The sequence below is a fragment of the Acanthochromis polyacanthus genome, chromosome 13, assembly GCF_021347895.1.
Source record: "Acanthochromis polyacanthus isolate Apoly-LR-REF ecotype Palm Island chromosome 13, KAUST_Apoly_ChrSc, whole genome shotgun sequence".
Taxonomy (NCBI): Eukaryota; Metazoa; Chordata; class Actinopteri; family Pomacentridae; genus Acanthochromis; species Acanthochromis polyacanthus.
This window is the reverse complement of record NC_067125.1, coordinates 7,798,460-7,821,699: the sequence shown is the minus strand read 5'-3', so window position 1 is coordinate 7,821,699 and position 23,240 is coordinate 7,798,460. Positions and strand designations below refer to the sequence as shown.

Below are 23,240 nucleotides of genomic sequence, written 5' to 3'. Positions count from 1 at the left end.
AGAAGGTGTGTCCAAACTTTTGACTGGTAGTGAACGTGTGTCCAACATGTACCAGAAGCAGACTCAGAAATAGCTTCTTCCCAAGAGCTATTACTGTAGTCAACAATCACAGAGCCAATCGAACCTGTCCCCCCCCCCCATCCATACAAATACCAAAGACATCGACCACCGAATAACCTTTGACACTCACATTCCTTTCTCACCTGAAAGACTCATGCTGCTATTGTATTTATGCCCTTGTGTATATATATTTATTGTTCTTTTTAAATTGTTACTGTTTTTTTTTTTTTTTTTGCTTTGACACCATATGGGAAGTGGTATCCTAATCTCGTTGTACCTGATACAATGACAATAAAGGCTATTCTATTCTATTCTATTCTATTCTAAGTCTTTCTGTGCAGTGTTTGTCTTTTTAGTCATCACTCTGTCTCTCTGTGAATGTTTGTATGTTTGTCTGGGCTCTCATTGATGCTCCGTCTCCTGGTCCATGTTCCTTTGCCAGTTAGGTCCCAGCAGCAGATCTATCCAGCTCTTCTCTCCAGCCTCCGTCAAATTGTTCACTAATGTGGTACTAATGCTAACACCATTTCTGGTCCAGCTAGTCAGTTCTAGTTTGTTTCCAGTCAACTAACTTAGTGCCTGAGGTTCACTGGCTGCTCTCTGTCAGCCTCAGCCTAATATCTATCTGCACCACCTGCTCCACTCTCCACACCACCACGCCACCAACACACAACCACGGCAGCCTGTTCAGCTCCCACCTCTCAGCACTCCACATAACAGCCACCCACCGCCCTCCAGTCACGTCTCCAACACCAGCCTCCAACTCCACCCCCCCTTAGGAATCACAAAGCATCTCCTCTGCACATTCTGAAACACTTCCTGTTCAGATAAGTCTGTGAAATTGTTTCCCCTGTCTCAGTCTGATTGTCTTGTATTTGAGGGCACTTTTTGTTCATTCTTCACACTGAAATATGTTGTAAGAGGTGAGCTGTTGCAGGAAGCACAGATGGTGTGGTTTATTGTAGCAGACACTAAGACTGAGGCAACACCTGTAGATCAAGGTGAATGAAAGGAGAGAACGGAGGGATCCTTAATATTACTAGAGGGAGAGCACTACTAACTAAAACTGAAACCATCTTCTTTGGATAACTACAAGAATATTTAACACAGGAGCTGCACATAATCTCTTGTTAATCTGTTTTGGGACACAGCTGTCTCCCCTCTAGTCAAACAAGCATTGATAACAGCTCTACATGCTGACAAATGACCCAAATGTCAGCTATGATCTCATCTGAGTTGGTTGAAACTTTTCAGTATTCACCATAATAGCTTCAAACATTAATATTCTCATTAGAACTGCAAATCCAAGACTCTCAGGAGTGCATGTGGAGTGTAATTAGAGGGCTCTCTTCCTGCCATCACATGTACAGTGTGTAACAGGATTTTTAAAGTATTTTTCTTTTAATCAAAGACCCTCTTGCTGGTGCGGCTTCACTGCAAAACACTTCCTCCCTCCTCCACTCTCACTCTGCTACTGTGTCTTAATGATGTTTATGGGTCTTTTGAGTGCAGGTGTAGGTGCACTAAATGACTGTGTGAACAAATTATGATATGATTTAGTGACATTCCTGCATGACTCAGCTGTAGTGTTGCTCCTATATGAGCCATCAGTGCCTGACAGAGTTGACATGAGTTGGTTATACTCCCTTGTGGATGCTCACGCTGACAGACACCACAGATGTGTAGCTGTTGTGTACTGCTTTTCCAGTCTGTTGTAATCCTCTTGGCCGACTCCGTGTCATACTTGTACACATACCTACACTATCGTTCAAAGGTTTGGGGTCACTTAGAGATGTCTTTATTTTTGAAAGAAAAGCAGGTTTTTTTTCAATGAAGATAACATTAAATGGATCAGAAATACAGTCTAGACATTGTTAATGTGGTAAATGACTATTCTAGCTGGAAACAGCTGATTTTTAATGGAATATCTCCATAGGGGTACAGAGGAACATTTCCGGCAACCATCACTCCTGTGTTCTAATGCTACATTGTGTTAGCTAATGGTGTTGAAAGGCTAACTGATGATTAGAAAACCCTTGTGCAATTATGTTAGCACATGGATAAAAATGCGAGTTTTCATGGAAAACATGAGACTGTCTGGGTGACTCCAAACTTTTGAACAGTCATGTATATATTTAGCACATGCACACTATTTTTAAGCATGCCTGTCCTGGTAGTGGAGTCAGACAGACTCTGAGCAGCATGTGGACATCTGCAGAAGGTTCTAAATGGACTTTAGCAGAGTTGGGGGAGATGATGAACTGTAAATAAAGTGGAACCTGTTGGGCCCAGAAATTACAACACTGGACAAATTCACAAGGGTGAGGCTTGAAGTGAGCAGCAAGTTTACAATTACCCCAGTCTGGCTTGTATGATACTTGATGTGAATTGTTTTAGTTTAAAAGCTAAAATTCATACATTTATACTGTTAAAAGATTTAATTCATATGGTAAATACAGTGAAAGAGAGATGATTTTATTTTGGTAAGTTCATATATTTCATGAGATTTTATTTATGAAGTTAACAGGAAGTAACCAGTCCCACATAAAGTATGAGTTTCTTAAAGTCACAGTAAAGTGTAACTGCAGCAGTTAATCTTCAGTAAAATGAGCACTCCCTCTGGAGTCTCTCTGGATTCATTTAAGAAGCTTCGACTTGGCAACAACACTGACACAAACTGCATCAAGTTGCCCATTCTGATAATTACCTCACATCAGTGTTGAGGGTGCCACACACTGCCCCTTACCCATGTTGCCCAGTTCTAAATCCACCACTGTAAAAAAAATTCAAGCAAACTTTCAAGAAAAAAAAATAGCGGTTTGTGTTTGTGTATTTCCAAATTGTGGCAACAAAATGATTCAGCACACTTCACGAAGCTTTCAAGGAGTCTGTTTGGGGGAAAGGGACGATCTCAAGTTGTGGTCAGTTGAGCTGTGAGTGGATGAAACACTCTTGCCCGTACCGTGTGATTGCAGACCATTGTGTTTGCAGTAAACATTTTGACCAGGCTGACCTGATGGAGTCCCGCACCAAAACACTTCATCCTAAATGAAAATGCTGTTCCAAGAGCAGAGAGACCTGCTGCGGACAGACTGAAGGTAATGGAATTAGCTGAAGTTATTTTTGTTGACCTGGCATTAGTTCATACTAAATATTGGCAGAAAAATGGCAAAAACTATCTCTAGCAGTATACACGAATGCTCAATAGTCAATGCAGTCATTTTATGGTTACCAGCTATAGTGTTTTCCCATAATACTAAACTTAATTTAAACATTTCCCTCCAAACAACTCTCTGAACTTCAAAGCACAGTGGTGGGTTTGAAAAGCTGAAATCACCTAAATGAATCCAAGTTTAACACCAAAAATCTGAAAGAATTATCAGATTATTCAACATTAGATTTGCAACAGTTTGTGACCATATCATGTGTGATTTATGGTTCCATCAGGGGTAAAAAAAAAAAAAAAAAAAAAGCACAAAAAAAGCTTTAAATTATTATAATTCATCAAAACCACTTTATTTCACATCTTATTCAAGAATTCACCAAAAGCAAAACACTTTGCACCAGATCTTGTAAATAAAAAAAGAAAATATTTGCTTCTTGATGGCAAAGATTTATTGATATTTTGGCTGAACTACAGGTCGTGTTCACACGCAGAGTAAAACACCTAGCTTGTAGAGAAAACGTATGCAGCTAGCGTTTTTCTTTTTTCAGTATTCGTAACACCTTTTTTTAAGCACATAGATAAATGCACACATTGATTCCACTGATTCCATTCAACTTTTGTTTTTGTTTTTCAATTATTTATAAAAAACATAACTGTGTCACATTGCACAAGACATATCTGAGTTCTCTCTGCTTCTAGCCATGGTTGTGACGTTTCTATAGAGATAAAACACTTTATATTGCAGTGAAAAATGAGTACAATAAGTAAAAATGTGACAGGAGACAAAAAAAATACCCCGAAACTGTTTTATGTTCAAGGGATTAATAATTTACACCCATAAATAAGTGAAAATAGGGTCCAGGTTTAAAAATACCACCATTAGTGTTTGAGAAGTAAAGCTACAGTAATCAGTACTTTTATTAAGTTTATTTTATTTTATTGTGAAAAGGAGCATTCATAGTGATAAATCTACAGATCATTATCACCCAACTCTGCTGCTGCCTCTTAACACAAAGCATTTTAGTATCTTTTTGGCTTTACAGCTCTCAACTCCACTATTTTGCTTCTCTCTTGAACCTTGCTTGCAGCAGCAGCAGGTTTCAGCTAAGATGTGATGATAAACCTACTCTACTTATCTAATGTCCACCAAGCATGCAAACTCTGCAACCAGCCTGTAATTTAATATTGTTGAATATAATCACAGATTCGATACAAAACATTAGTCCGAGATGTGGTATTGATTGTTGACTACAACAACAGATTACACCATAAAATAGTGCTAATTTCTGTCCACCATCGTCCCACTCCTTGTTGAACTGATATTTTCTGGTTTGAAGTGAACATAAAAACACATTCGATGCTGCAGCAGAAGTGCTAAAAGATTTTTTAGGCAGTCTTTAATACAACACTTGTTATTAAGGGAGACAGATTGAGTTCAGGTTTTAGTATCAGTTCAAAACTGTTCTAAAACTTACCTATCTGAGTGTCTTTCTTCATGTCCTGCGCTAAGTGCTTGCTAAATGTAACCACGTCCTTCATATATAAGTTCTACTAGCCCTTCTTTCGCTCCACTCTCTCTTTGCTGCATGTCATTACGGCAAGATCAGTTTCCCCTCAACAGAAAAGAACCTCATTTGCTCAACATTACAACCCATCTAAGTGAGTCTACAAGCAATCAGTGGAAATGATCATCCAGCACAAATTGAACAAGAATGTTTGTAGTATTGCAAACGCGCGCACACGTCCATACACACAGACACATACATAAACACAAAGAATTAAAGCAATCTCAATTAGGCTCTCATTTCTAAGGCTCCACCCACCAACACTGAAATGGAGAAACTTCATTAAAAGTGCTTTTCTGTTTGCAAAAGTATCTGAAAACAAAACAGGCCGTTAGATCTTGTCCCCACTTCACATCTTCCACCTCATGCAGCCTCCTCCTCACTCTTTCAGGCCATTAAGGTAGAAGCAGGACTCAAAGATCAATATTAAATGGGAACAATCCAACTGCTCTCTGACACTCCATCCTCCCCCACCTCACACCTTCCTCCCCTCCTGTCTCAACAAGTCTGATACTGTCCCTCGAGTGTTGAACTTTAAAGAAAAATCCATCACATGGCTGAGCGGCACACTCGCTGATACACTCTGTGTTTATTGGGCGGTAGACAAGTCTATTAGAGTCGTGGGTATGTTGGACGAATTCATGGTTGAGAAAACCCTCCAGGCCTGCAGTGCAGACCTGAGGCTCTTTGCCAGCTCTGTTCTGCCTCACCTAATTGTTTCACACTTAAATGTCAACTACAGCGTTAATGGAATGTGGCTAAAGAGCCCAAGAGTGAAGGGAAGTAAATGTTTTACAGAGGAAGCCTCTGATGAGCAAACAGCAGATGACTGATGTTTTCCCAATTCAAAACTGCTCTCATTCAGCTGCCAAAGAAGACATTAAAAAGACATTATCCTCCATCACGGGCTCCCACTTTAATGTGATTACAAATTTACATTCACACATTTAAGAATTAAATGACAAGATTGTTATATTGTTGGAGCATCACAATTCACTCCCTGCTCCTGAAGCTGTGTGGAATGTAAGTGAAGAAACTTTCATAACAGGAGGTTGATCTTCACAATTATACAGACCTAACCTAAACCCACGCAAATCACAGGTTTATATCAGCATGATGATGCATTTCTAAATATTAATTAATAGAGAATTAGATAACAGTTTCACAAAATCTCGTTTAATCTCTCATTTTCCCTCCCACGACACATATTTAAATATAAGCCCACATATTTAAATCTAAGCTTCTCTCACAGATTCACCAACCTCAACTGAATGGCAAAGTTCCAACTATGGATTAACAAAGATAAGAAAATGAGAAGAATATAAAACAGGACCACAAGAAAGAAAAAAATCAATAACATCAGTGCCCGGGATGACAAACGCAGAGATAAAATTGAAATCTAGAACACACACAATTATAGGAAACCGATTAGATATTGTTGTGTCCATCAGTCCTCAAGATGCGGATGTGGAACAGGGATATAACTTCCGGTATCACACTGTTGATTGACAATTATAAATGATTGATTCGCTGCTGCTTGTTCAGTTGGTCGTCCTGTCAAGTCATTTAATATACCACCAAACACTACAGCTCTAACTTCCATATAAAACACCCAGATATTAAGGTATCATCCACTGACTGCAGTGCAGAACTGTTTGTGTTTACTTTTCTAAACCCACCTGCCTCAGAGATAATTAAAAGGCAATTTCAGATAATCTCTATATACAGTATATCCAAAACATACAGTGAAGGTTCAAAAAAAAAAAGTGTTTTTAAAGGAGAAGCTTGATTTTGTTGACAGTTCGAGAGCCCATATAATGCACACTGTGGGGTTTATGGCTTTATTTTTGGAGTCTACTTGAATATTTTTATATGCTTACATTTTTTTTCTCATATTATACTATGCTGTGCCTTCTCTCAGCCTCTGTTTTAGCTCCCGTCTCTTTAGCAGTGTACTGATGACAGTCTCAAACAGAGATTCAGACATTCAGGCTTTCAAGAATAACAAACCAAAGGAACCAATGCTGTCAACTTGCAGGATGGAGCTTTCTGTATTCTTATTTTTCTTCAGAATTAGTTTCCAGATTGAACATGTATGACTGAAGTGTGGTCGGGGTGAGCTGGTGTGCTGAGCTGCAGTGAGTGGTGGACGGTGAGTGAAGAGAAAGGAAAGAGACTTCATAGATCTGTACATTCTAGAGGCATCGACAGTGTAGAGGTACAGCTAAGTCATTTAAGACAGAAGGGGAATATTTTCATGGGGGAAAAAATTAATTATGTAACTTTTATGCGACAGGGTTTTAGATTTTGATAGCCAGAGGGTGCCTTTAAGTGATTGAAAGATCTTCTATGATGCCAAAGGGGGAACGGTTTCCGAGTCACACAAGGAGAGGTAACTAGGAAACATAAGTTAGAATGACAAGCAGCCTGATAGTGGACCGAAACCACAGCTGTGTAACAGTGGGTGGACAGGATCAGAACCTTCAAGTTTCTCCAGGTTCACATCAGTGAAAGCACTGCAGAGGCTGTACTTCCTGAGGAGGCAGAAGAAATTCAAACTGCCACCATTATTCCTCTGCAGCATCTACTGATGCACCGATGACAGCATTCATAGCAGCGTCCCAGTGTGGTTCAGTAACTCCACACAGGCGGACCATAAGAGCTTACAGAGAGTGGTCAACTCAGTCCAACACATCACAGGTCACTCTTCCATCTGTGCAGCACCTCCATCAGCAGAAAGTCTTCAATAACACCATCAAAGACCCCAAACACCCACAACACCACGTCTTCACACCCTCGCTGTCTGAAATACTGAATCTGAAGATTCAAGGACAGTTTTTATCCAGGGCGTAAGACTGAAAAATGCTTCTAAACCAACTAGAGGACTTAGTGCAGTCTTACACTGCCGCATACTGTTGAACATGTTGACCTTTGCACCAAAAAACATTGCACACTTTTCTTCTACACACACCTTTTTTGCACTTTGTATGTTCAACATTACCTAACTCAGTTTATATGAGCAGATCTTAACCTTCTGCACCATAAATTGTGCATAAATATAGTTCACTACACATTCTTTCCTGCATAAACTTTTATGCACTGTTTTGTTACCTCAGTATGTATGAGTAGATATGAGTGCATCTACACTACAGTGCAAAAGTTTGGAGTCATCCAGGTAATTTAAAGTTTTCTATGAAAACTCACACTTTTATTCATGTGGTAACATAACTTCACAAGGGTTTTCTAATCATCAATGAGCCTTTCAACAGCATTAGCTAACACAATGTAGCATTAGAACACAGGAGTGATGGTTGCTGGAAATGTTCCTCTGTACCCCTATGGAGATATTCCATTAAAAATCATCTGTTTCCAGCTAGAATAGTCATTTACCACATTAACAATGTCTACACTGGATTTCTGATTCATTTAATGTTATCTTGACTGAAAAAAGAAAATTTTGACTCCAAACTTTTGAACAGTAGTGTGAATAGGCTGATCACATCATTAGGTAGAGACACAGAGAACAGATACTTTCACTGCCCTGTTAACTTGTTTTTGCTGCATATGACAGTAAAGCCTTCAAGTCATTCAATCACTATTTGTTTGAGGACGTGGTAAACTTGCCATGAGGCAAGCAATATACAAGTTTGTTCCCTGGTGACATACATAATATTTGTAAGTTTGCAGATCTTTCACATGCACAAAAGAAATGATTAAATAACATATTGAAGGAAAAGAAAAACCTCAATAAAATTCAAGAGCACAAGCTTAGCCACCATCTCTACCTTCAGATGAGCTGAGATGAACATGAGATGAAGCCACACCTGTTGAGAAGTGGCATACAGCTCTCACTTTCCTGACAGGAACCTCATTCTGTCACCGCATCACGAATCAAGTACTCAGAAAGTAAGCAGAGGCAGAAGTAAACAGGCACAGTAACTGAAACCTGTAGCACCAAATTAAAGAAATGAGTGTCCGGGAAGTGCGCCACAGAAAAAAAAAACTCTTTACAACCATTCAACACGGTGGCTCTGGGCCCTCTAGTGGGACAATCCAGACATGATTCCTGGTCCTCATGGAGCCACTCAGCATGCAGATAATTTATTACAGGACCTGGAGAGTTCACCCTCTCTGCTGCAGGTCTGCTTTGATCAGACTTAGACAGAACCAACCAGTCGCCTCGGGCCAAAACGATGTGTGTGGAGACATGACCAAAGACGCAAGCTAAAGAAACTGGAGGAGTTTCTCCGTTTCCTGAACGGTTAAGCACAAGATCAGTGATGCTGGGAGCCGTTCAAAGAGGCCGTCTTGTGATGAAGCTGCCCGCAGCTGATGTGGCATCGATCTTGTGACACGGATGCCAGGGTGTGCGTGGGTGGGGGGTGAGGATGGGGAGAGGAAGTTGAAGCAGGACAGGGTAGAGGATGATGTTTAACTCGCGCGTACACACACACACACACACACACACACACACACACACACACACACACACACACACACACACACACACACACACACACACACACACACACACACACACACAGAGAGAGTGCACAGCAGACTCACCATCCTGCCCGGAGCTCCTGGGTGTCCCCAGTATGACCAGTGAATCCCCAGCAGGAGTCCTGAAGCGGCGCTGAGCGGTCAGTCACCTGCGGCTCTCCATCTCTCACCCTCCGAGCGCTGAGGGTGAAGGAGGGGGGAGTTCAAGGGGGAGGCAGATCGAAATCCTACAAGTTCAAAGACAAAGTTTGATTCAAGGCAACAGTTTATCCTCCACAGGAACTTGACTACTGCTGCTGCTGCTGCTGCAAAGGTTTCTGACTGCTGCCAACTCGCCCCGTCCGGATCCTGGTGTTTGAGGCTGGATACGATCCTATTGGCTGCAACAGCTCCAACTTTCAAGACGCAATTAATAAGCCCCCAAAACGCTCCCTCTGGGTAATCCTGTCAGGAGAACAATTCTTTAAAAAAAAAAAAAATCACGCCAATGGATGCGGTGACAGCGCGCGTCCTGTTTCAGCCCACTGCTGCCCCACAGAACAAACCAATCAAACAGTGAGAAGAGGCGAGAGATGCTCCTCAGACATTCAACAGCCGGTCCTCAGCATCGCTCCTGTGTTGCAATGCGGGTGCTGCCGCGGCAAAAACCGCCTGATCCCATCACACACACACACACACACACATACACACACACACACACACACACACACACGGACACACACATCCTCTCCTCCCCAGCTCCGAGGCGCTGCTCCAGATGTGCAGAGCTGATTCGGGATGGAGCTGACTGGGATGACTGGGATGCGGTGTTGATGGGGTGGGAGAGCGCACCTCTGGGGGAAACACTGGGAGCTGGATGGGAGACGGAGGTGACTACCTGTGGGAGGTTTCTGTAGATTAAGTTCAGACGTCGACAGAAGGGAAGTTGCCACAGAGGAGCGTTTGTTGTGCGTCAGTGCACTGGAGCCGACATCCCCTCACAGCTGGATTTTTAAATACGCCTTTTTCATTTTTAATCTAAACTAATACATCTGTTTACATTTGCTATCATGCTTTCCTGTCCAGTGTACCTGGTTAATTTAATACGTTTTTATTGTAGAGTCTCAGCTATACTTTGGTAATTGGACTTACTGCGCTTTTGACGCATGGAGTCAGATGGAACCGGGGGCTGGCATTTGAGAAAGGCTTCAATTTGCTACTAAACTAAACACGTTATTAATCTTCAATGAAATATTTCGAAATGATTTATATACAGCGCCCTCCATAATTATAGGCACCCCTGGCTTGTGTTCTTTAGCTTCTAATAAATTGATTTTTTTTTCTAATGATATAGGACCACAATAAAAATAGGAGGAAAATCCAACCTTTAATTCAAGTGCATTTATTCAGTGGGGAAAAAAATCACACATTAAGAAATAAATCTTTTACATCAAATCACTTGTGCCACAATTATTAGCACCCTTGATCTTAATACTTTGTACAACCCCCTTTTGCCAACAAATCAGCACCTAATCTTCTCCTATAATACATTTTTCAACAATTTTCAGTGTGAGAGTATACTGAAAATTTTTCTACTGAGTCAAATCCACTCAACTTCAGTTTTACTGATATTATCTCAAGTAAACAATAAAATGTTTTCTGAAAATTTATCAAAACGCAGTTTGTGCAAATAATTTTTTCAAATGTAATATATCATTGTTTGAAGGTTTCAGTGCAACTCAAGTTATTGTTACAGATCAGAATCAGAACCATCATAAAACTGTGCATTTTAAGCAGATGACAAGCTGCGCAGGATGAGGAGAAAAAAACGTGACACGTGATTTTGGGGCGCGTCTCCTTAAATTGAGGACCCGGAAGTCAACCTGTTGTGGTTTGTATGAAGCAGGTGGGTCAGCGGTTCTTCCCTCACTCACCAAAGTGATGCGAGTTCAGGACGGTTATCTCAGGAACTTCTGCTTAAAAGTTGAATTTACAAGGACGCTGGCTGGAAACGAGTCTTCGGAGTCTGTTAAAGGTGAGTGGAAATCAGCTTGTTTGTGGCGTGTTGAATTGTTTGCATTTTGGCTTGTAAAATGTCGTGTTTTAAAGCGTTTCCTTGTCTTCTGCAGGCCTCAGACGCACAAACGGACCCCGCTCAACTCTGCTGTTTGCGGATGGTTTTAAAACCTCGTCGGACAGCATGAGGAGCCCGAAGTGACAGAATACAGGTCAGTAGAAGTCTGAAAGTTGGTTGAGAGTTTGTGAGGGTGAGTGAGGTCTGCTCAGGTGTGTTGGATTAGCGCGTTCACGCCAGGCGTAAACTAACCGTGACGTCACCGGTTGGTTTCAACGCCGAGAAAATGAAGCCCGGGGAAAAAAAAAAAAAAAAAAAAAAATATATATATATATATATGTGTGTATGAAGCCCGGATTTTGCTACTTCCTGGTTGCCGTTTTTGGATTTTTTTGGAGCCAGTGACGTAAAAAGCGTCATCAAACAGACTGGACCGGAGAGCAGCTAGGGGCAGGATTGGCCGAGGACTCTTATCCCGCCCACATTTTACCGCAGAGGCTTCTGTTGCTGTCTATCAAGTATAGCCACGCCCCCTGGCTCCGCCAACTTTAACGATTTATTTAAAATTCAGTGTTGCTTTATTTTAAGATCGGCCACCTGATCTCTCATTTTGACCATGAAAACTAACAGGAAAAAGATCCTGAGCTGTAGAACATCAGTCTATCAAATTTTTTTTCCAAAAATGAATTGGGGTCTATGGAGAAAAAGCTTTTTGGAGCCAACCCTAGCGGACGGTGTGATATTGCAAGTTTTTGACACTTCCGGGTTGGCTTCAATTCTGGAGCCAGATGCTACGTCCACTATATATTCACCTTATTCAGGAAGTGAGGCAGGGCGGCGCCATTTTTGAGATCGAATTCTGGTTGACCGTCTTCGCACTACAACAACATGGAGTCCTCTCGCTCCTGTAGCTACTTTTAACTGTTCTTTTAAGCGATTTTAACATGTTTGGCATCAATTGCGCTGTCCGTGGGTGCCACAACAACTGGGGAAAGATGAAGCTTTCTCTCTCTCAGAATTGTTTAGAGCACGGAAAGGTTAGATCTGAATGCTGCGGACCAGCTCATGGCTATGTAAACACACAGCTTGCATCGGTCACTGTCAGCGCAGCTACAGCGATTCTACCAAAGTTCAGTTTCCACTAAAGACCTAGCCGTGCCATCAGTGAGGTAAAAAGATACTCTCTGCTATTTTGAAACGTTGTTATGACTGCGGTTTGGTCAGAATCAGTTTTTTGTTGCTCCAGGGAATTGGCATTAGCTTGTGACAGGGCTAATAACACAGTAAACCGCAGTAGCTGTTTCAGAAATGACAATAACAACCTCCGTTTGCACAACCACATCGTATATACATGAATCAAATAAAGTTTTATTCCAATCAACATACCTTCCATAATATCGCAGCAGCGTGACTGCAGGACCGTCCCAACCCAGCGATACAGGAGTATCCCGTGGTCTCCACCACTCCATGTGTGAGGAGGTACTAGCCTGACTCAGGCTGACATTAGCTTTAAGAAACGTATATTCCCGTTCTTGATGTAACAGAACAGCGCCGACTTTACCACTGTGCAAATATCGATAGGCTTCAGTGCTCTTATAATTCCTCATAGCCGAGCGATCAACGCCAAGAGACAACACGATATAGTTAAAAATATCGCCATACATGACTTGTGGCCACTTTTTCATGTCATCCTCTCACTCTGTAATAAGTCGCGGATGAGGCAGACTTGATCCATTTCTGTTTTTTAAAGAGGTTTTCGTTACTTCCCACATCACTTTCTCAGTTGTAAACACCGCCATGACCGAGTTACCGGAAGTGCTACTCAAAACAGGAAGTCCCGCACGTTGGAAAATGGGCGGAGCTGAATAAGGTGAATACAGTCTATGGTTCACGCCTGTAATTAAACACGCTCATCAACACACCTGAGCAGGCCTCACTCACTCAGGGTGCTTCGAGTTTCTTTGAACGTTTATTGAGTCCTATGAAGGTATTTCAGGTGCAAAATGTTTGAGCACCTGTAAGATCGAATTTGTAGTGTGTACATTGAATTTGTATGTGTATCAGCAAATCTGATTTCCCACACTCTGAGTTGTGTACTTGTACAATAGTTTCTTGTATGTGTCGATTTTTTTTTTCTTCTCACAAATACAACCCAAAAGTACACATTCACAAAATCATATTTACAGGTGCACAAATCCTTCTCTACAAGTCACATATTTCAACACTGACACGCTCACATTTTGCACCTATTGTTGCAGCACACTAACTGCAAAACATACTTGTGCACCTGTATTGTAAGAAGTGAAGTTGAAGTGAGAATTTGAGTATGTGCAAATCTGAATGTGAACTTGTGCAATAACCACCACGAAAATAGCTGTGTCCTCTAACACACGAACACACATTGCTACTTACAACCACTCGAATCCTCCCCACGAGTCACACATTCTCTGCGTATTTTTGTGTTGTATTTGTGGGAAGAAAAAAAATCGACACATACAAGAAATTATTGTACAAGTACACAACTCAGTGTGGGAAGCCAGATTTGCTGATACACATACAAATTCAATGTACACAACTACAAATTCAATGCTGCAGGTGCTCAAACATTTTGCACCTGAAATACCTTCATAGAGTCCATCTGAAGCACTGATCGGTTAGTCAAACTTTAATCATCATTTAACTGGATTCGGTTTTAAAACGGATGCTGCTCACTTGGATTTAAATCATTTCGGGCCTTTATTTCACAACAGAAACGCAGTGTAGGCTGCCAACATCACAGCTTTAGAAACAGCTGGCCTAATCAACGTGACGTTGTGACAGCTGCTCAGTCAACGCAGACAAACTTTTGTCTTGCAGCAGCATTGTTGGTTGGCCGCATTATGTACACTGTCTGTGTTTATGCATCGATTTATGGCACAAACAAATTAGAATCGCATGGAACGTAATGCAGTGAGGCTCAGATCTTTTATTCTGCAGAAACTTTTTTTTTTGCAGTTTTCAAATGTTGCTTCTTCCCTGTTTCAGAGTTCATTTTACCATGTGTTGTCTCTTGGTTGACAGATTCTTGTCTGTATTCTAAATGTTTCACAGAGGGGGTTATTGATTTATTTATTTATTTTTTGTTTAGATGCCAATTTATGAAACATTTCATTGCTAATAGCTTTATTTTTGGCTGTGCCATTTGACACTGAATTTGTTTGAATTTCTTAAATTGACTAACTGCATTTGGAAATGCAGTTCAGTAGCTCTAAAAAGTAACAGACTTGCTGAAATTTTATACTTGCTTATTAAATGTTCAAAATTCAAATGCTTTTCTTGTAATGAAACATGTTACACACATCAGGCCAGTGCAAAAGAGCAATTAAGTGCATTTTCAGAGCAGCAGAATTCAATTTGAAACTGAGATTCAAATAAAATTTGATTTAATCAAGCCGCACAATTGAAGAATACATGTCTAAATGTATATCTGCCTAAAGTTTAAACCTGCATTCGAACCATGACAGTTAAAGCTGCATCTGTAAAATAAGGGACTAGTACATGTCTCATTCTGTGAAAGTCTTTGGTTTTTGTCAAAATGTTTTGGACTCTTGAAGTAGATTAATACTGTCAACATGGGTCACAACTGACAAAATATCCCATGTTGAACCACCACCTCTTTGCACTACAACTGGTACATTTAGTCTGCTTTCTGCAGCATCTTGAACATTAGTTTTAGGAAGGTGCTATAGAAATAAAGGTGCATGTAACTGGACTGCTTTTGTCACTTCCCAAACAGGTGCAGATACAAAAATGGCACCAGCAGGGGAAGTCATCTTCTGCATTAAACTGTCAAAGTGCCAGCTGTGAAGAGTGTTGGTGAGGCTCAAAATGTTTGAAGAACGTCGATGAAAACGCCAAGCTTCACCTCTTATGAAGAGGAGGTCAGTACCTTGTATTTCAAGGTTTTTACAGGTTGTTGCTGTTGTGTCTGACTGAGGTCTCATCCAGATGAATGGGATTTAAACTGTATTTTCAAGAAGTCTAAGCCTCTCACCTGTTTGCACCAATTCACTGTTTCTTTGTTTTGGTTTTTCAGGTAGACTCTACGAACTGTGAGGACAATTTATGTGTATTTTTGGCCACTGTGCCTTCTATCCTTTATTTCCATTTCATCTTTCCATTTGTCTTAAGGTTAGGATGTGATCAGTGTGTAACTTTGTTTCCAGGTTGTTCATCTCCCCGTAGTTTAGCTTAGTGCGAACACTTGCGTCGTCGATGATCGCTCTACGGTAAGTCCCGTGTTTACTTCCTTATTTTAATGGGTTGTCTCTCCTCGGCCGCCGTGCCGACCTGTTCTGTCTTTCCAACATGGCCGCCGTGCCGTGTTATTCGCATCATGGCCGCCGTGCCGCTTCTTCAGGCTGTCTCTGTCCATTCCACGTCATGCGTCGTCCAGCATGGCCGCCGATGCGTAGTTTGAAGCCATGCTGGAGAAGACATTTCATTTCATTTTGAGCTACACAAAGTAAGTGGTATCTGTCTTAAACGTTGGTTCTGGTGTTGGCTTTTATCTTGAGCTCACTTTCTTTCCAACATGGCCGGCTGCCAACCAGAGGTGTGAAGACCGTCGCATTTGTTTAGTGTTAGTAGTATCATGTTGTACAAATCCCCTCATGTGTCTGCTGTAGTAAACTGTCATCTCCTGTCCCAGCACCTACCTGTTGGTCCAGCTTCTGTCCCTGTTTATATCTGCACCTGTCTGTCCAGCATCACCACGCCCATCTCTGGTGGCCACACCCCTCTCTGGCTGCTCCACCATTCTACCCTCACAGTAATTTACCTCATCTGGCCATGATTTGATCATTCAGTCAGACCATGGTTAAATTTCATCTCTATTGACTTGACGAACAAATGGTGTGTCCAAACAAAACTAAGGACAACTGCTTTTATTGAAATGTTTTAAACACAAGAGAAAACTTTTTTTTTTTTTTTTTTTTAAAAGATCAAAATATGTCCTCGTGCAACAAAATCCTGTCTGAATGTTATATGCCATGGATGATGCTAATGTCCCACCACCATGATGTCTCCAACTGATGGTGAGCACCAGGTCAACTCTGGAGCAGCAGCTTGTTTTCCCATCAACAGATGGCAAGTATAATTTCTCATACTAAGGAAATTTTTCTGGTTATCTTGAAAATAGATCTTGTCACTCATCTATTTTAATGATTTTTAAATGGGAGGAGACAAATATTTTTAAAGAATCAAACAGTTAAAATATCTGTCACAACTATCTGAATTGAATATACAGTGGATGAGGCTGCAGTGTCCAACCATCCTGATGTCTCCGACTGATAACCTGGTTAACTCGGGAGCAGCAGCTTATTTTCACATCGAATGCTGTGTATAATTTTATTTTTTGTTTGGTTGCTGGGTCTCTGCTTTCTGTTTATCTGTAGCTGTCTAATTAGTCTGTCCTTCAGCCACTGATGCTACATGTAAAAACACAAGGAGTCCTCTGTATCTCAGCATCCAAAGCCCTTTTTCAGAACATTGCCACTTCATTAGTCTTAAGTGGACACTTTATTGCTTGTACAGATGCATTTGTTGTTCGGACAAGATCAAAACTCTAATTCTCTAAATTCATACATGAAGCTACACCTTCTGATGCTGTCAGATGAACAAAGTGCGTGTCTGAAAAAGGGCTCATGTCATCAGATTGAATTAATGTTGTTCACTAACCTTGCTTCTGTGCATTTTTTTTCCCCCTCTAGGTAGCGCTCTAAACGGATTCCTTTTTCTTATTGGAGTACAGTAGAATATTTTAGTCACAAGAAGAAACCTGCAAAGTGATGGTAAGAAAACACAACTATAAAGAGGTGAGGTATACACACTATATAAAAAAGAACACAAATTGAAGAATATTTACGACTGCGTTGCTTTTTGGACTATTCAGTATTGCAGATGTTGCAGTTCAGTGTAATGACAGTGCAGGATAGTGTGTATAGCAATACAGAACTAAAATAGTATTTAAACTAATCCATATAATATGGAGCTAGCATTACAAATTTTTACTAGAAAATGGGTTTAAAAACTCCTGAAGTGGAGGGTCTTCTATTTAATCACAGGGGACTCTCATTCAACATTTCTAAACTGATACTTTGAATAATTCACTCTATTTTCAAATGGTAATCTGTTCTAGTGTTTAGTTTCTTTGCACTATTCACCATGATGTCAAATGTCGTGTGATACCTTTTGTAATCTTTTCTATTGCTTGTATTTTATCTCAACTACGTGTCTGCTTTTAATGTGTTATTTATTGTAGTGTTTTACAATGATCACTTTGTCTTGTTTATTTTAAACTAGTCTTATTTTACTGACCTTTCATATTTTGTCTTGTTTGGTTTGTGTGCATCGGTTCCTAAATTTTTGTCAGTCCCTTGTAAAGCAATTTAAACTTTTTTTTTTTTTCATTTAACCCTCCTGTTGTCTTCATTTACAGGCACCAAAAACTTTGTCTAGAAAAAAATCAGCAAAATTCCCTGAATTTATAAAATGTGCAAAACCTTCAGGAACAAAATTCCAATGAAGTTTCACTTCAGTTTTAGTTTTAAAAATCCTCCAAATATGGGAACACTTTTGTGAACATTTTCAAAGAGTAAAAATCTTCCAGAGGAATACTAAAACTCCAGTGAAATTCACTAGATTCATTGGTTTTGTGTGTGAATGTTTAACTTTTAACATTTTCAACCAAATGTGGAATTTCCACTGTGAAAATGTATGTTTCCACATTTTCAAACAGTAATTGGGTCAATTTTGACCCGCAACACAACATGAGGCTAAATAGTGCTTTATGCAGTTTGTGTAATTGATGTTCAGAGTTCATTGAAATGTCTTTTAAATGCATTTATTCCATTTGTTAACTTATAGAACATTGTTTAGTAAAGTGACAGGTTTTTTCATACGGCACATTTAAACGGACATTGAGTATAAATGTTTTCCAGTAGAATTTTTTTTTTCAGTTTAAATATTAAGACTGAACCGAAATTTGACCAAATTGAATATTCAGGTTAAGTTCAAACACGGGCTTTAAATGGGTGATCGGCCAAAACAAAAATCAATTTGCTTGAGTCCGGATGAGCTGCTGTTAACATATTCAAAACTTTAACGTTAATTGCACTTTGCTCACATATTGTGTTTAATTTCTGGCTGCTGTCGCTCTACCGGGTTTAATTCCAACAGTTGGGTAGAGTTCTAGTTTAGGATTTGTTTGGGAGGCCTCCCTGCAGGCGATTGTAACCAAACGCCTTTAAAGTGTAGCATCAGACGAAATTTACCAACATGGTTAGAACAGGTTTGTTTTTTAAATCAGGGGGAGGGGGGAAGCTGGTTGGGTTGCTAGAGAGACTAAACCTGACAGAGTGACAACTTAAAGCTGACTGATGCTAAAATTTGGGTCGTTTTCCCTTTTTATGGTGACAAGAACAGCAGCTACAGCCGGGAAGCTCAGACATATTGAATAACGTAGTCCTAGTCTTTTCATAACACTAAATTGCCTGATATTCTTTTGCCTTTTAAGTTAACTTATTTTAATTGACTACATAAGATTGTAGGTTCTATACCTGTGCTGTTTTAAATGTGCTCTATAAATGTTGAGTAACATCTGCAGTACTGGCTGTGAGTTTTTTTTTTTTTTTTTTTTAAATAAATGAACCTGACTTGATTTTTGCTAGCAGTTCCTGTGAGAACTCCTGACGTGTATGTTCTAGCAAGTGGAAAAACTTTGAGCATGTAAGTGCCTAAAATATTTTGTAATGTATGTTTATTAAAGTTTAAACTTGGAATGGGGGGCAGACATGTAAATGTTGACAACTGTTTATCTATTACACTAGTTTGTGGCATCTTTTAAATCGCTTGTATCTTCTTTCTTGGCTGAGTTTCACTGTATGAACAGATTGTATAGCTTTATAAAAAAAGACTTGATTTACTGATGTTGTTTATTCTGCCCCCCCCCCCCCCCCCCCCCCCCAGTTTCATGTCTGTATTTTAATATCCTTTGTATATAGATGTGGCTGCAAATAGTTCTGTTAGTTTCTGCATTAACTGATGATTCTCAAATGTCACTCGGTGGTTTCTCGATGTCTTTAGGATACACCTCAAAGATGTTCAGTTTACTGTAACAGATGTGAAAACAAAATATACTCTCATAAGCTGCAATCACAGATTTTCTTTTCAAAAAAATGTTAAAAAAATTAGGACCTTTTTGGAATGAAGTTTGGTTTGAAGGTTCATTCTAGAGCTGCAACTGATTAATTTCAGTGATTAATTTTTTTTTTCAATATATAAACGGTTATTCATGCTCTAAAATATCAGAAAATGCTATTGAAAAGACAGCTCAGTGTGTTGTAGTTTTAATTCCATCTTCAGAACTTATTTTGAGATCTCCCATGAACATCCAGTGATAAGGGAAGGACAAGCATGTCAGAATCGGTTGTAAAAATAAACTATCCTGGAGCATTTTGCGTTATAAACGGTGCTTTGCAAACGGGTTTCGTTACGTGAGGTTGTCTCTGAGCTGCAGAGAACGAGGTCAAGAGTCGACTCGTATCATAAGATGGCAAGACTTTTCTCCTTCCCCTTCTCTGTGTTCAATGATGGCAGAGCCCTAAGAAACTCACAGAAAAAACAAAATGATCACGCTGTGGTTTGCAGAACCAGACAAGGATCCATCTGATTTTGTTACTCAGCTGATCGTGTGAATGAACAGCCGATTCTGACGTGTTTTGGGGGACAATTGTAAGGATGGACTTGGCTGCGTAGGAGCAATGTAAAAGCCAGTTAATCTAAAAGTCCTGAGTATTCAGTTGATCTGCAGGCTTTGTTTATAGAGCAGATGAGAAACTGAGGAAAATAAAACCAACAGGATCAATAAAATTAATGCAGCAGGGCTCAGACTGTAAATTGTGATATCTATGATATGGAGTGCAGAGTAGAGCTAAAAAGCAGACTTTTAGAGGTTATGAAAATGTAGTTTAATATCTATAGTATAGTTTGACAAAACAACCCTAAAGAGACGAAGATGAACAAGGCATGTAATGACTAAAACATGGAGGTTAAAAATTACAAAAGAAAAATCTGACACAAAATGAGGTGATTAGATAACTTGGTATGTAGAGCCACCATGTTCTTTGTTCTTGGTAACACATCTGGACACTTTGAAAATGTTGGTTATACTAGTGTTGCTATTTTGTTTTTCTAATGGTCTTTCTGTGTTATTGCACAGAAATGTCTAAGTTCTCTGCACTTCTGACCATTGAGATCCTTGCTATGTTTACATCATGAAGCAAATTGTGTAGTAGTTTTTGTTTTTCTTATATGCCATCTGTGAAGAACTTGTGCGTCTTCAAATCAAATATTCAGCCCCGCTGGCCTGCTGCAGGCTATCGGACTTGTGAACTGTAGAGCTTGAATGTGGTTAAAATCACATGAACCTTGAACTGACTGATGGGACAATTAACAAGCTCTACAACTTCCACAACACTCGCACTGGACTTTTACTGATCGTTGCGTCATCTCTGTCAATTGATAGACATTCTGGCCAACGTTGGATCTCGTGAACTGATTGCATTTTAATGACCTGGGATTTTGCCTGAGCGGAGATCACCCTAGGTTTAGTGTCCTAAAAGTGGTATGGACTCCCTTCACAAAATGGATGAGGAGAGGAACGAAGTCTGGTTGAAGAGCTGTAGGACGGAGATGACTCCATCGTTGGAGATGATCTGAGGTCTGCTGACGGGCGAAGATGGAAGATGACGAAGGCCTGATGACGACACCTCTGTGACCCACTGATGTCTCCAGGTTAGTTTCTAACCCTTTCACACTACATGATCTATTTGTTTAGTTTCTGCTAGTTTCATACCATTTTCTCTGTTTGGTTCAGATGTCCAATCTTGGGGAAAGAAGACCTACCTGATCTCAGAGTGCATCCCTTTGATCAACTAGTGCAACTCATTACAGGCAGGCCTCCCAGCTTGCAGGGTGAAACCTCTGGAGATGATCCAGAAGACAGCAGCACATTTGGTTTTCAACCAAAATAGCCCATCACCCTGCTGTTCAGATTGCTTCCAGTTGCTGCCAACATGAAATTCAAAACTGACACTTGCATTCAAAATTACAATAAAATGGCCCCTGCCTACTTGAAATCTATCAGTTGTTTTGACTATTTTGATTTGTTTTTTGCCTTTTTTTCCTCACATGTCAAAGAAAAACATTTATTCAGTTCTACGCTCCCTCAACAAGACACCTGCTAGAACCACCAGAGCCAGTGGATAGCTAGACTTCTTCTGTGGTTCCCTGGTAGTGGAAGAAGTTGCCATCTGCAGCATCCTCTTTACGAAAAACCTAAAAACCCAGCTCTTCACTGAACACTTTTGCACTTGACAAACTGCAAGAAGAGGGGAAAAAAAATATTCCCTCCTGTGTTGCCTGTAGGCACCACTGTCCTATTATCACACTTGAACTTGTTTTGTGGCACTTATCCAGGGTGTTTTGTTCTGACGAGATCCTTGCTTGTGTTGGATCTACTCTCAGATGTATGTCACTTTGAATAAAAGCTAAATGAAATTGCAGAATCTCCAGCTCTCTGATCAATAAATGTCACAAGTCGTTTAAGACTTCTCTGGCACATGCTAAAGTGTAAACATTTGTCATGATTCAACAGATTAGCTATAGAGACCAAAAGTGTTTTTAGTGTCGGGCTTTAAACGCGTTTATTTCTGCTGTAAAGTTGGACATTTTAACATGGAGGTTGTCTGCGCTTTTAGTCTGCTATGGTCCTAATGCCTCTCCACATACTTTGTGGGTTATTAGCAAAAAGCTCCTCAGTGTGCTGTTTGTACCTGCATTTTGCCATCTGAATGTCCTTTTTCAGTTGTAATGTTCCACGTAGCCACCTCTCAGTGGATACGAAACCTACGGACCACACAGAACACGTCTTCTAGCTGCAAGGTGCCAGTGCTAACCACTGTTCAGCCCCTGAAATGTACATTGCAGGCGAATGCTCTGTTCCCTGTGAGCTCATAGAACTTAATTATGTCCAGTAAGTACTAATTGCTATGGTCTGGTGCATTCTGAGTTTTGGTCATAGCTCTGTGGTCCTGCACCACAATGGACACAGAAAGGTTGTAACGGCCCATTAAAGGACCATTCTCGTAAACCTTTGCACCACCTCATGCCTATAGAAGGCCACCAGTGTCCAGTAGCCATCTAAAGTGAACTGATCAGTATGGACACCTGTGTGTGATATCTGATAGCAGTACGTCAGTCAAACAGATGATCGAACGCTGCGGTTTCATTAACCAACGGGCTCAATTTCAAGCCGATAAGCACATGAATGTGAGTCACTAATTGTTTTGGGGCCTTGCGATGCCAGGCTGTTCTTCTGCAGCCATTCTTCAGACGTAAAGCCAAGAGCGTAAAGAAGTCAATAAAGTAATTTGCGACACTCCTGTATTACCCCTCCGTAATCTCGCTCAGTTAGCGCATGGCCCAGTGAACCAGCTGCCGTGATCCCAGAGCAGATTCTTCCGTGCACTTTAAAAGATTGGTGCTGCAAAATTTATCAGGGCAGAGGGGTCTATAGGAATGTGGAATCTATAAGTCTTAATTAGAGGCTGAACATCTCAGACTGGGGTGTTTGAGGGTAAAAGGTGAGAGTGAACGGGAAGCTTCCCTGCTGTGGTTTCCTTCAACTACTCGTTTCTAATGTGCACCCGAGTCTGCTTCACCTCACTGTCCTTTAGATTGTTGACTATTTCCAGCGGCTGCTTGTAGGCTGTATTCACCAGGTTTATTTGCATTTAATTTAGAGCTTTGATAGGCGATATTGCCATAGATGCGACAGCACTGGGAACGACAG

The 23,240-nt window shown here is 40.5% G+C and overlaps 1 protein-coding gene and 2 long non-coding RNA genes across 5 annotated transcripts in view; 2 read left to right on the top strand and 1 right to left on the bottom strand.

Moving 5' to 3' along the window:
• clcn2c (chloride channel 2c) overlaps nucleotides 1-9,863 on the bottom strand; it is a 271,943-nt gene extending 262,080 nt beyond the window's left edge. The window contains exon 1 of the mRNA XM_051957587.1: nucleotides 9,358-9,863. Coding sequence (XP_051813547.1) covers nucleotides 9,358-9,360 — 3 coding nt within the window. The 5' untranslated portion in view covers nucleotides 9,361-9,863. The remainder of the gene's footprint in view (nucleotides 1-9,357) is intronic.
• An 11-nt stretch (nucleotides 9,864-9,874) lies between these two features.
• On the top strand, nucleotides 9,875-16,471 carry LOC127536669 (uncharacterized). 2 transcript variants are annotated; one of them, XR_007945758.1, is made up of 5 exons: nucleotides 9,875-11,308; nucleotides 11,403-11,501; nucleotides 15,123-15,267; nucleotides 15,423-15,438; nucleotides 16,329-16,471. It is a non-coding gene; the product is annotated as an uncharacterized LOC127536669 (long non-coding RNA). The 2 variants fall into 2 exon arrangements; XR_007945757.1 differs by lacking the exon at nucleotides 16,329-16,471 and having other exon boundaries at nucleotides 9,878-11,308; nucleotides 15,423-16,320.
• Nucleotides 16,472-17,103: 632 nt separating this feature from the next.
• LOC127536668 (uncharacterized) lies at nucleotides 17,104-21,529 on the top strand. 2 transcript variants are annotated; one of them, XR_007945756.1, is made up of 4 exons: nucleotides 17,127-17,178; nucleotides 19,057-19,114; nucleotides 20,714-21,181; nucleotides 21,264-21,529. It is a non-coding gene; the product is annotated as an uncharacterized LOC127536668 (long non-coding RNA). The 2 variants fall into 2 exon arrangements; XR_007945755.1 differs by having other exon boundaries at nucleotides 17,104-19,114.
• The last annotated feature ends 1,711 nt before the right edge of the window (nucleotides 21,530-23,240 follow it).